This window comes from Bison bison, unplaced genomic scaffold (assembly GCF_000754665.1).
Source record: "Bison bison bison isolate TAMUID 2011002044 unplaced genomic scaffold, Bison_UMD1.0 scf7180017864371, whole genome shotgun sequence".
Classification (NCBI taxonomy): Eukaryota; Metazoa; Chordata; class Mammalia; order Artiodactyla; family Bovidae; genus Bison; species Bison bison.
In genome coordinates, this window is record NW_011494943.1 from 8,661,859 (window position 1) to 8,675,054 (window position 13,196).

Sequence of the window (13,196 nt, forward strand, 5' to 3'; positions counted from 1 at the left end):
CTCCTTCCCTGTCTCCTCAACCCCTCCCCGGCAGGCTGCACAGCGTGGGTAGTCCCGAAGAGAAGAATGTTAGCCTTAAAGTAGAAACGAGCAAGCAGAACCTTGAAAGGCAGTGGAGAAGCCGTCGTCCCACATTACCCACTGTGGGCATTTTGTGCCTCTTCTGTGGTGCCCAGCACTGTGCGTGTGCTTCCGTGGGCGCTCCCGCACACATGCACACAGGTCTACGGGTGGACTGCATCTGTCGGGGAAGGGCTTGTTACTCCAGCTCAAAGGGGTCCCTTCAGCCAGACTTGAGGTCGGTTGTCACACTGCCCTTTCTCTTAGCTGGCGTGTGAGGCTTCACTGTGTTGCCACTCTGCCGACACTCAGCTCCGACTCTTCAGACACGCTCGCTCTGGACGTGCCTATGAGGGAGCGAGCTGCTGCTTCCGTGATGTGTTTTGTGCATGCGGCCGTGTCAGGACGTAGATGGCGTTTGGCTTACACGCCTCCCTGAGGCACATGGTGTTGCCGTCACCCGCGCAGCCGGATGCAGCCGCGTCGGCCCCTTAGACTGATGGGCAACGTCTCTGGCTCTTGTACACAGGTTCTTTCCATCAACGAAGAAGGCCTGCGACGGTGTGAAGAGAACACTAAGGTCTTCGGCCGGCCTATCAGGTAGCTGCTTCTTCCTCCGAGCTTGTTTGAAATAGGAGTCACGTATTTCTAGTTGATTTTTAAAAAGCCAGACTCTGCTTTGGTTTTTAGGACCAAGTCTGAGTAGTTACTGTTTTCCATGGTGTCCTAGCAGGTGGGACAGATAATCGCGTGGGGCGTGTGCTGCAGTCAGCTGCGGGGCGGCTGCTGGGTTTTGGTGTTTCTGCCCCAGGCCTTGCTGTCCTCTCGGCCTGTGTGGGTAGGCCTGTGGTAGTTTCATGGTCCTTGGGAGTCCAGGGTCCCAGTTGCTTGGTTTTTGCTCTGCTTTTTTTGGTGCTGAGGAGGTGGGACAGAAGAAAATGATTCTCTGCTCTTAAACCAAACTTGCAGTCATGGTGGACTGTTCTGAAGACGTGCAGTTGTTCAGAGGTGGGCCCTGGGAAGGGTCTGGATGGTTGACCAGCACAGAAGTTCCAGGAGGGCAGGGACTCTGAGGGCTTTTGTTCACTCCCGTGTTTCCGGCCCCTGCCGCAGCGCTTGACTCAGTAACGTTCAGTCACACGTGTATTTAAACGCCGTACGCACGCCCCGCTGGGTCAGTAGAGGGGGCTCAGCAGGTCCAGGGCAGCACGTGCCTCCCTGGATGGATGGCTGCACCTTTGATCCTGGTTCCCTAGCCCTTGGTGGCTTTGGTATTTTGGGGATTGGTCCTATTACACGCAGCCCACGTCTTAATACAGGCAGATAGCGGTAGAGTTCATTACACTGTGATTTTGAAAACCCAGTGTATTTTTGGAAATGGACACTAGCAACTGTATAGAACATAAAAAACGAAAGCCAGTCACCCTGGGCCGTGGTTTCCCGAGTGTGCGCGCGCTGAACAGAGCTGGTCTCACCTGCAGCTCCTGGACCTGCCTGGTGGACCTGGAGGGGCTGAACATGCGGCACCTGTGGAGGCCGGGCGTGAAGGCGCTGCTGCGCATCATCGAGGTGGTGGAGGCCAACTACCCCGAGACACTGGGCCGCCTGCTGATCCTGCGCGCCCCCCGCGTGTTCCCCGTGCTCTGGACGCTGGTGCGCCTCCGCGGCGGGCGAGTGCGGGTTCCTGTCCCTGTGTGTCTGTGACTCCAAGTTGTATCACTAGTTAAGAAACGAGACAAGCGTGGAGAGATCAAAGTGTCTCAGGTTATTTAAGGGAAGAAAGTTTTCCCGAGAGTCCGCACGTCATACACTTTGGACTTTACAGAAAGAGCGTATCGAACTTGAATCCCACCCCCCCAATATCAGCATGTAATTTTCACCCTTGAAGTACAGACAGTAGAGCAAGTATAACTGCGTGGTCTTTTCCAATTCTTTGTAGGTTAGTCCATTCATTGACGACAACACCAGAAGGAAATTCCTCATTTATGCAGGAAATGACTACCAGGGGCCTGGAGGCCTGCTGGATTACATCGACAAAGAGATCATTCCAGATTTCCTGAGTGGAGAGTGCATGGTACGTATGTACGTAGGCAGGTAACACGTCTGACTACTCACAAGGGCAGGGAAGATGGGTGTGGTTGACACAAATGATTTTCAGAACTTTTCGTTTGGATTATTTGTCTTTCAGTTTGGGGGTTTTGGCTGGCATCTGTCTGATCCTGGGTTAAACTAAACAGAGCCATTTAGGTAATTTTTGATAACATACACATTCTTCATTGTTAAACACTAAAGAGAGCTTGTTTTAGAATCAGTGTGATTGCAGCTTCCTTTATGCTCTCAGCTTTGCGTGAATTAGATTCTTTAACCGTTTTAGAGCAGCTGTGCATTTCTTTAAAATGTTAAAAAATCAAATTGATTCTCCAAAAAGGTTGCCCCGTGGATGATGTCAGGAACACATCTTAAAAAGGGTAATTAAGGGAGCTCGTCCTCTTTTATGTAATGCAGGATTTGAAGTACACTGCATGGCTGGGTTAGCAAGCAGATGGCTCCACTTCTGCCCCTGTACTGTGATGAGTGGGGCATGTGATGAGTCAGAGAAGTTTAGCTCCTTGAAGACCGTATGGCCCCGGGGGCAAGACGGCCTGATGTGAGGGCCAGGAAACAAGCCGGGAGCGGTCCACTCGCCCTGCTGACGCAGCAGGTGACGCCAGCAGGGAGTCCACTCCCCTTCACAGTAAATTAGACTTTGCGATGTGGAGGTGCGGCCACCCTGGCTGGCTCACGTGTTCAGCTGCTGATGGGAACTTGGGGGATCTTGGGGGATTCTTGGAGGAGTTTAGAGCTGAACTCAGTTCTCAGGCCTTCAGTCCCGCTCTGAGGAGTCGCAGATGGAACCACAGTGCAGTGCAGGGAGCTAGTGAGCCAGGGGACCCCCACCCAGCTTCCCTGAGATTAAAGCTTGGGGTCAGATCTGTGGAGACACACAGACGCAGTGTATCAGAGCACGACTCAGGTTGCTCTTCCAGTTGCAATGGAAGCAGCGGGGCTGGAGTGGGCAGAGCCTCCACTCCCCTGTGCTGTGTTAGCAATGGTAAGAATCCCGTAAGAGCAGAGATCTACCCCCATAAGAGCAGAGGTCTCCCCGCTCAGGCTCTTAAGGCTTCGGCTTGGCTCTTCTGTGCCACCGTCGGGCTGGCGTTGAGGCTGCATTCGCTTGTCTGACGCCGTCCAGCTTGCCGTCACTGCAGCGGCCTCCCTGAGTCCTGCCGCCCTGCCCGTCGGAGATGGCCGTGCTTCTTCCTGTGTAGTCACCTCCCAGGGCAGGTACCACAGGAAGCACTTGGATTTTAAGAACTCGAGGGTTCAGTCATTATATCCGGGTCAATTAGGACATTCACGAATGTGCAAATTCTAATTTAGCCTGCTTCAAGCAAATTCGAAAGGTGCCGCTCTTCATGGGTTTTGGCTGGTGGTGTGGACTGGTCGTTTGACCTGGCACAGACACTAAACTTCCCCCGTTACTTACACATCTTGCCCTTACTTGCACATGATAGAAATAGCGCCTGTGCTGTAGAGAATAAAACTCTTCCTCACATAGCGTTTTCCTTTGCAGCACAATATAAACACCCAGCGCTGCTTACGTAAACCAGCTTCAGTAGCTGGATGCTGTCCCACACACGCACTACTGTGAGCGTTGTGGCAGATCAGCCTCAGCTTGTTCTCATTTACTCAAAGTGAGACACGTGTGTTTAAGTGGTTTTTCTCAATTATTTTGCCTAAGTAGTGCAGGGTATTTTACGACATGGCCAGTGTTTCCCATTTCCTAAGCTAGGCTCCACAGAGTTGAGCATGTCAGGCCGGCGTGTGGCTCTCGGGATCGGCCTCCGTGGGCACTGCTCTCAAGCCGTGTTTCCGTTTCCAGTGTGAGGTGCCGGAGGGGGGCCTGGTGCCCAAGTCCCTGTACAGGACCGCGGAGGAGCTGGAGAACGAAGACCTCAAGCTCTGGACCGAAACCATCTACCAGTCTGCCAGCGTCTTCAAAGGGGCCCCGCACGAGGTAGGGGCCGGGCTGAAGCCACGGGGCCTGGGTCTCCCCTCCCCCCAGGGGTTCTTCTGTGGTCTCCCCAGTAGGGGGTCGTTTAGGAGAATCAGATGCTTTTCCCCGACTTGGTCTTGGTCTGCACTTGGTCTGCAGTTAAGGTAGCTGTCGATGCTGGCAAGCAGGCTCTCGCAGAGCAGACCTTGGCTTCCCTTGGTCAGGGCCCCCAGGAGGAGAGTAGGCAGGCGTCTCCACGTCCGGTCCACCCAAGACCCTTGACGCATGGGGCGCCTCGCAGGTCTCCCCCGGGGGGGAGGTTTGTAACTTCTCAGTTTAATGTTTTCAGCACTTTCTGTGTTTTCTTGACTGGGTTTGGTTATTTACTGTTTTTTAAGGAGTTTGCCCGTTTTCCTAGTCTGGTGGTGAGGAGGAGCTCACGCCATGCGTTCTCTCCTTGCTGCCTGTGGTGGTGCCTGAGCAAGGCCGTGCCTGTTTTCACACACGCGTGCGCTCTGGTGTCATGAGTGTCTCTGCACTGAGTGGTCTTAGTGCACTGAGTGGGCTCGGCCCATCCTGGGCTCCGGGCCGAGGTGTGTGGCTCAGGGTCGTGGGATCCCGCCGGGCTGAAGCTGGCTAAGCTGACCCTGTGCTGCTCCTCCATGCTTGGCCGGGGTGCCTCCCTCACCACCACCCGAGCCTCCTGGGGTGAGCGGACACGATGCTGTGGTTTGAATGAGCGGAGACGGGCTTGAGGTGCCTTACTCCCAGCCTCTTTGGGGGGAGACAACTGCATCTCAAGGATTACTTGGATTAATTTCTTACTTGGAGGCTGCGTTCTCGTCTTTGCTTAGGTCACGGTCGCGATGTCCCGGGTAGGGAGCTCAGTGTGCGGTGTGTTCTTGTGGGTCGCAGGGTTATCTGTGAGAGGGTTTCTACGTCAGAACACTGAAAACTTCGGCTCTGGTTTGAGGGTTCAGTAGGACGCACATCAAGGACGGGGGTCTCATGAAGCGAGGAGCCGTGAACGCAGGCGCAAGGGGCCGGTCCGCAGAGGGGCTGGCGTCCCAAGGAGCTTGGCCCATGGAGCCCGTGGTGTCGGTGCTGCCGCTGTGCTGGGATGGGACAGGGCTCGTGTGTGTGTGGAATCTGCTTTTTAGGGAGAGTCTGTGTAGCTACAGAGCCGAGGCAGGGGGACCACCAGAGACTGCTGGCCGGGAAGCCGGCACACCGCCTGCGGCACTCAGCGAGCGGCTTCCAGGGCGGGTGGGGCATGGGGCTGGCTTCTGCCGAGATTTTTTAGTGAATACATAGCCTTCCACAGCTGGTTTTAATTATCACAGTAATCTTTGGAAACTGTAACTTTGATCATTCCCTGCTGGGAAGCTATATGGGCGCTGCCTGAAATTCAGCTTGTAGATTGGCACTCGACACCCAGGGCCTTCCCCACCCAGGCCACGCGGCTCCCTCCCACCACCCAGCCTGGCGGCTGCGGGCCGAAGACCCCTCAGCCTGTGCTCGCCTCCCCTCCTCTTGTCCCTCCCGGGCTGTTTACTCTGGGACCTTCCCTGTGCCCCTCAGCCCAGAGCAACCCTCGGAACCACTTCTGTGCTGTTGAGCGTTATTTCTGTTTTATATCAAGGCCTTTTTTACAGCCAGGACCCGGTAGCCTAGAATGGCATCTAAATTGCATGTTCGGGACACTCAGGCTGCAGGGGGAGCTAACGGAGCACGGAACTTGATCGAGTGCCGAGCCTGGCCGAGGAGGCCTGCGGCTGGGACCCCCCCTCCCCCAGCTGAGAGGAGAGCTGGGGGGCAGTGGGGACGTGCTGCGGCGGCGCTGGCTCGCAGGCTCATGTTCACCGTGGCAGGCTGATGCAGCCAACCTCTCCTTCCAGATTCTCATTCAGATTGTGGACGCCTCATCGGTGATCACGTGGGATTTTGACGTGTGCAAAGGGGACATTGTCTTTAACATCTATCACTCCAAGCGGTCACCACAGCCACCCAAGAAGGACTCCCTGGGGGCGCACAGCATCACTTCCCCAGGGGGGAACAACGTACAGCTGATAGACAGAGTCTGGCAGCTGGGCCGGGACTACAGCATGGTGGAGTCGCCTCTGATCTGCAAAGAAGGGGAGAGTGTGCAGGTAGGGTCTCCTGAGCCTGCCCACAGCCTGGCTTTTCTGTCTGGAGAAGGAAGTCTTAGGGCGGTGGCCGGGCGGTTCAGTGTGTCCTCTTAGTCAGGGTGATTCAGGAAGCCGAGTGACTCTCAGAAGAACTCTGCTCAGCAGAATCCATGACTTGTGTCTAGAGCCATGAATTATTTCTGGAGATGTTTTCACAGAAGCAAACAGAAGGAAGGAGAGGGCAGTCAGTGTACACGCACTGCTGGGATTCAGGAGGCTGCTAAGATGACCCTTGACCCAACGGCATTGGTCTCCTTCAAGAAAATCACTCTGAATAGAAGTGAGATAAACAAGGACATAGGGAACTGTTAACTATCATGACCAAGCATTCTCATTTCTTTGCAGTGTTCCATCAGTTCATTTAAAACGTTGGCTAGTTATTCTGAGTGCCTGAGCTCAGAATGGTAGTTCTCGGGAGTTTCTGGCCTTTATATTAGACGCATGATTTTGCTGCCTTCACACTTTTCAGGGATAAGCCTGACAGTGTTTTGGTGGTCTTAGAAACACTGAAAGAGAGTATTCAGTTTTAAAAATAATGAACGTTTGAAGCTGTATCACACGGTCTTTAGTTCCAGAATTAGGGGGAGAAAGCAGTTTTCACAGATCGTCATTCAGCTTTAGACTGACATCCTTTTAACCCGGGATATGCTGGTAAGGTCACTAGAAGCATGTCAGAGTATTGGCTGGCCTAGGAAAGCTTTTTAGACCCTACCGCCTCGAGGGTAAGCAGAGGACCCCCCTGGGGGCTTCCACCCTGTGGGCGCCTGCTTCCTCCTCCGCAGGTGGGGGCCTGGCTGCAGGGCCCACCCCTGGAGGCAGTGTGAGACTGGCCTGATCACGAACCAGGGTAGCTGGCCCCTTCCCTCACCGAGAGGGTCGGTAATCGACGCTAGATCCGAGTGGACAGAGATGTCGTCCCCTCGGCGTCTGTCCCCGTTGTGGGGGCTCCCGGAAAGCAGGTGGTCCTCAGCGGTGCCCCCCGACTCACTCCAGGGCTCCCACGTGACTCGGTGGCCGGGCTTCTACATCCTGCAGTGGAAGTTCCACAGCACGCCGGCCTGCGCCGCCACCAACCTGCCCCGTGTGGACGACGTGCTGGCCTCCCTGCAGGTCTCCTCCCACAAGTGCAAGGTGATGTACTACACCGAGGTGATCGGCTCCGAGGACTTCAGGTACGGGAGGCCGGGTTCTGGGCCAGGGCAGCTCGTGATGTCACACAAGGGGTTGGGGACCGAGGGGAGTGAGGGGGCAGGGTCCAGCTGGAAGGCAGTTGGCGGTCACCATGGGTCCTCACGCCTCCCCTTCCCGTGCTGCTTACAGAGGCTCCATGACCAGCCTGGAGTCCAGCCACAGCGGGTTCTCGCAGCTCAGTGCCGCCACCACCTCGTCCAGCCAGTCCCACTCCAGCTCCATGATCTCCAGGTAGTGCCCAGTGCTCGGAGGGGACGGCCCACCACCTCGGACCGCTGCCCACCCGCCGCCGAGCGGCCACGTTGTGTGAACTGCTCTGGCCCTCTAGGTAGCAGATAGCTCTGCAGATGGTAAATGTAGTCACTGACCCCGAAGCTATCTCGACAGGTAGTTGTAACTCTCACTCAATAGCCATAGATTTTGTATACAGTGTGCACAAAATCCAATCAGAGCACAAGGGCTCTCTTCAAAGAAAAGTAGTTTATATACCAGTTAAGAGGTTGACTTTGTCTCAAACCTGGATGCAAAAAAAACGATTCCAGCCACCTCCTCACTGTCCCTCAGTGGATGAAGCCCCTCCTCCACCCGTCCGAGGTGACCCGCCTTCCTCCGTGGAGCAGAAGCTGCCAACTGGTCCCCTGCCCGCAGCTGGCCCCCGCCTCCTCCCTGCCGGTGGTCGACGCGCTCCGAGGGCGTCGACCACCCTCTGGGTTCCTGTTCCTCTGAGTAGTCGCCGCCTAACTGGAAGGACTCAGGGAGCCTGTGGGTGTCCCGACCCAGCTCTGGGACCAAACAGACCCGCTGTTGTAAAGTGGGGGCTGGGGGCTCTCGGGGACCCCCCATGATGCCAGGAAGAACACCGCCATCATTAAACATTATTTTCTCTCTCCTCCCTTCAAACCTTTTGGTACTTTGAGAGCAGACTTTCTCTGTCCTGAACGTGGGCCAAGGGCCGCCTCCTCCTCTCCTCCTGGTGTGCCTCTCTTCCTTCCTGCATGGCTCACTTCTGAGCTCCTCCACTGGCCTCCCTGGGCCCCTCACAGCCGGGTGGCGTCAGCGCCCAGGTGGTCCTTCCTGCCGCTGGAGGTGTTTCAGGGGCAGCGAGCCCCACTCGCCATTTTGGAACGTCCCACATTCACTGTAGCTGACCAGCGTTCTCCCCACGTGGCTGTTCCAGGACCGCCTGTGGCCTGGGCAGCCCGGCTCCTTTGTGAAGGAAGTTGTGGATGTGTGTACACGCAAGCATGTGTGTCCAGGGGTGGGTAGAAACTTAGCTCAAGTAAGAGAGGGTTCAATGTCCTCGAAGCAGATCAGATGATGAAGTTGGTTTGCTTTTGATTTTTTCTTTTTGATTCTGATCGCCAAGCCTGGTCTGCCTTTTTATTGGCCCATCATTTTCTCAGCTTTTTATGGGAAAAGCAGGTTTTCTGTGAGTCTGTCCAGTTGCTGCTTTGGGTCAGTCTCCACGATGAATGAAGGCATGTCACGTGATGGTGTGTGTGGCAGAGGCTGTGCTTTTTAAGAATCTGGGCCAGGAGCCAGGCGCCATCTTCATCATGAAGAAATCCCGGCCTCAGAAATCCTGAGTTGCCTTGTTATGGATCTGCCCTGGAGGCGTTAGGTGGAGTGCTGTGAGGACCAGGGTGTGCCAGGGGCGGGGTCAGGAGGGCTGGGAGGGGCAGAGCTCCGTGGGTGTCCTCCGTGGGTGTGGCATGCTGAGACTCTCCTGCCTCTCCCTGGGCTGCGGGCCTGTGTGGAGCACAGCCGACCCTTGGCACCTAGAGGCTTGTTTCCAGAAAGCACAGTAGGGCTAGTTAGTGGATCCACACTGCTTGCTGTCAGTGCTTCCTGTTTCCAGATTCTAAGGACCTGAAGATGGTCCCCTCTCTCTTTCTCTCTCTTTCTCTCTCTCTCTGTGTCTCAGATGGCGATTTTGCTGACAGCTGCCAAGAAAACGCTTCACTTGACAGTCCACCTCAGCCCAGGGATGTTTGTAGAACTATTTGAATTGCAGCCACCCCCTCCCCCAGGCTGAAGACCAGTTCTTTTTAAGTTGACTCAGAAGTGGCACTATTTTATCCCCAGAGTTGACTGTATCTTTAAGAGTTCAAAGCACATCCCTGCACACACCTTCCAGGGCTCCCTCCGCTCTCCTGGGAGGGGCTGTGGGGCAGGTGGGCGGGGTCCCGCGCTGGGCCCGCCCTACTCAGCGCCCTGCGCCCTGTTTCAGATGCTGCTGTCGTGCCACCTTTTTTCCAGCACTAACGATCCTTCTGGTTTCCCTTCTATTACTAGTGTCTTAATTCACCTTCTTTCCTAATTACATTATTTACGTATCAAATTCTGTAAATGTTTTGTAAACATATTACCTCACTCTTGGTAATACAATACTGATAGTCTTTAAAAGATTTTTTTATTATTATCAATAATAAATGTGAACTGTTTAAAAAAAAGAGTCTTTTTCTTATTGTGAATGGCAACCTCCTTTGAAGAGTATGACGTTCTTAGGAGACTATAGATTAGAGGAAAGGGAGATGCTGGAGCCAGAGGCTGGTGCGGATCGAGGCTCAGTACGTACAGCTCAGTGGTCTCCCCCCCCGCCCCCGCCCCCCAACAGAGAACAGGCTGCACCTTTCCTCCGACTCCAGGAAGTCAAACAGGACTCAGGCTGGACACCTGATCCCATGTTTCTCTTTTACATATATACTAAATTAAAACTGTTGACTAAAGAACACTCCCCAGAACACATGATCAGATGGATTAGGTCTGCATTACACATGATGCAGTTTAACATGGAATGTCAAAACAAATCAGTATTTTTCATTGTACAAAAACGCTTATGTACTTGACAGGCAAGAAGACACGTATGGTACTTTGCATTTTCACTTATCATCTGTGATGAAGTTTAAAAAGGCCTTGGAATAAACTGGGAGATTTCTTTAGTAACAAAATGGGTCCTTTCAGCAGGGGACCAGTGTGGACCTTCAGAAACCTGGGCTGCCTTGTCCCCAGCTCCTGCGTTTGGGCCTGCGGGAGGCCTGCTCTCGGTGGGAGTGCCCACAGGGAGTGCCCAGGCCTCAGGGCGGGAGCAGGTAAGGCCTGCAGATGCCCACACGCCCGCAGCCTGGCCTGGGTTGTGAGCCTGCCCTCCCCTCCCCGAGGCATTCAAGACAAGCTCCAGTTATCAGCACCGGAGGCGAGTACTGCTGACTCAGCCAGCCTCTCCCCGAGGGCAAGACTTTTGCCGGATTCCTTCCTGCTTTGCTGTCTCCTGGGCCCACTTTACAAGCCATTAATGTAGCAGCAGCTTCTCACAGTGGCGGCTGGAGCAACATGAAAAGCAGGTGGGGCTGGCAGCACCTGTCTCCTGCCTCCCGTCCCTGTCCTCAGAGCCTCTGAGAACGGGCATCTTAACAGTGGGCGGTGGGTTTTTGTATCAGGCCATTAAGTCGTAGCATGTATTGATCCGCATTGGTGTTACGTATGTGTGAATACATATATAACATGTATATATAATGTGTACACACACTCCAGGGGCTTCCCCATTGACTCAGTGGTAAAGAATCCGCCCGCAGTGCAGGAGACCTGGGTTCGACCCTGGGTTGGGAAGATATCCTGGAGGAGGCCATGGCAACCCACTCCAAGATTCTTTCCTGCAGAATCTCCATGGACAGAAGAGGCTGGCGGGATACAAGTCCATGGAGTCACAGAGTTGGACACGACTGAAGTGACTGAGCATGCACGGGTGTGCACACACACAGATAGCCCCTGCTTTTCCAAAATTCACCTTACACCATTTTGCTTTTATGAAAGACCTACATTAACACCCATTTTCAGTAATTCTGTGAAAAAAGGCAGTGAAAATAGCGTTCAGTGTTGGTTTTGCAGCAGCGTTTACAGAGGGAGTGCACCTGAGTAGTGAGAGGCCCCCGCCAAGCTCCTGCCCAGAAACCACACATAGCATCTCAACACGCAGCCACCGCAGCTTCAAACCGTGTCTCTGAGCGTCTGTGCTTTATCTCAGTTTATTCTTTGAATCTTACCAAAGCATGCTGCTGCTGCTAAGTCGCTTCAGTCATGTCCGACTCTGTGCGACCCCATAGACGGCAGCCCAACAGGCTCGCCCGTCCCTGGGATTCTCCAGGCAAGAATACTGGAGTGGGTTGCCATTTCCTTCTCCAGTGCATGAAATTGAAAAGTCGAAGTGAAGTCGCTCAGTCGTGTCCGACTCTGTGCAACCCCATAGACGGCAGCCTACCAGGCTCCTCCGTCCATGGGATTTTCCAGGCAAGAGTACTGGAGTGGGGTGCCATTGCCTTCTCTGTACCAAAGCATACCCTAAGGTAATTGCTTCTTCCCTTAATGCCATTTCGACTTAAAAAGGGTTTCATAGGATCATTGTACTTTCAGATAGTGGGGAGAATATACATAAGCATGAAACCACGAGCAGCCCATAAACACTGAGAATCCCAAAGCACCTGGATTATGGTCTTTCAATACCTTTCCTCACCAAAGAAACAAGACATTATTGGAGAAATGGCTGATTCTAGGTCTGGTACAGGAAATTTGCAAGATGAGCCAGGGACATCTTATCTCATCAAAGACGAAAGAAGTGATCAAAGACACTAGGGTCGTAGCTCAAGGGCTCAGAGGCTGACTTGAGGCTTTTACTGGTCAAGAATGCAACACGAGGGACTTCCCTGGTGGTCCGTTGGCTGAGACTCTGTGCTCCCAACACAAGGGGCCTGGGTTCCATTCTTGGTCAGGGAGTTAGATCCCCCGTGCTGCAACTAAGAGTTCCTATGCCGCACCCAAAAAGGCCCTGCTTGTCACAGCTAAGACCTGGTGCGGCCAAATAAATACATAGAATGGAACACTCTAGAGTGCAGTCAACTTCCAACCCACTGACTGTGTTAAAATCCATGAATTCATAATTCCAAGCAATTTTCATATAGAACTGATCCCCTTTGGAGGACGATAAGGAACCAATTTAGAAAGCTGGTAGGTAAACAAGCTGAATTTATCCTGCCTTTCCTAAATGGACAGAAGCTGGAGAGCAGTACCTATGAAAGTAAGCAAGCGAATTAATTAAAGGAATAACAATAACGCTGTTTCACATGAGTGAACAGATCTAAGCGTTCAGCATCTCCAGCTGCTCAGTTCAGTTCAGTCGCTCAGTCATGTCCGACTCTGCGACCTCATGAACTGCAGCACACCAGGCCTCCCTGTCCATCAGCAACTCCCGGAGTTTACTCAAACTCATGTCCACTGAGTCGGTGATGCCATCAAACCGTCTCATCCTCTGTCATCCCCTTCTCCTCCTGCCTTCAATCTTTCCCAGCATCAGAGTCTATTCCAATGAGTCAGTTCTTCACATCAGGTAGCCAAAGTATTGGAGTTTCAGCTTCAGCATCAGTCCTTCCAATGAATATTCAGGACTGATTTCCTTTAGGATGGACTGGTTGGATCTCCTTGCAGTCCAAGGGACTCTCAAGAGTCTTCTCCAACACCACAGTTCAAAAGCATCAATTCTTCGGTGCTCAGCTGCTAAGGTCATGGAAAGAGACAACTACATATTCTGGTCTTCTGGAGACCTGCAGCCCTGTGAGTTCTTCAGCCCAGGCCAGGCTCTGGGTCTGGCTGCTGATTTGTAGGAAGTATAGAAGATGGGCAACAGCTGAACTGCACTACCGGAAACAAGAGGTTTGGATTCTTCAACA

At 53.5% G+C, this 13,196-nt stretch overlaps 1 protein-coding gene across 2 annotated transcripts in view; it reads left to right on the top strand.

The window, feature by feature from the left end:
• The window catches only part of SEC14L1 (SEC14-like 1 (S. cerevisiae)), a 48,033-nt gene extending 38,113 nt beyond the window's left edge, over positions 1-9,920 (top strand). For both annotated transcript variants that reach the window (XM_010856231.1, XM_010856232.1), the window contains exons 9-15: positions 590-660; positions 1,542-1,713; positions 2,000-2,134; positions 3,983-4,117; positions 5,995-6,246; positions 7,279-7,457; positions 7,606-9,920. In XM_010856231.1, coding sequence (XP_010854533.1) covers positions 590-660; positions 1,542-1,713; positions 2,000-2,134; positions 3,983-4,117; positions 5,995-6,246; positions 7,279-7,457; positions 7,606-7,711 — 1,050 coding nt within the window. In that variant the 3' untranslated portion in view covers positions 7,712-9,920. The remainder of the gene's footprint in view (positions 1-589; positions 661-1,541; positions 1,714-1,999; positions 2,135-3,982; positions 4,118-5,994; positions 6,247-7,278; positions 7,458-7,605) is intronic.
• The last annotated feature ends 3,276 nt before the right edge of the window (positions 9,921-13,196 follow it).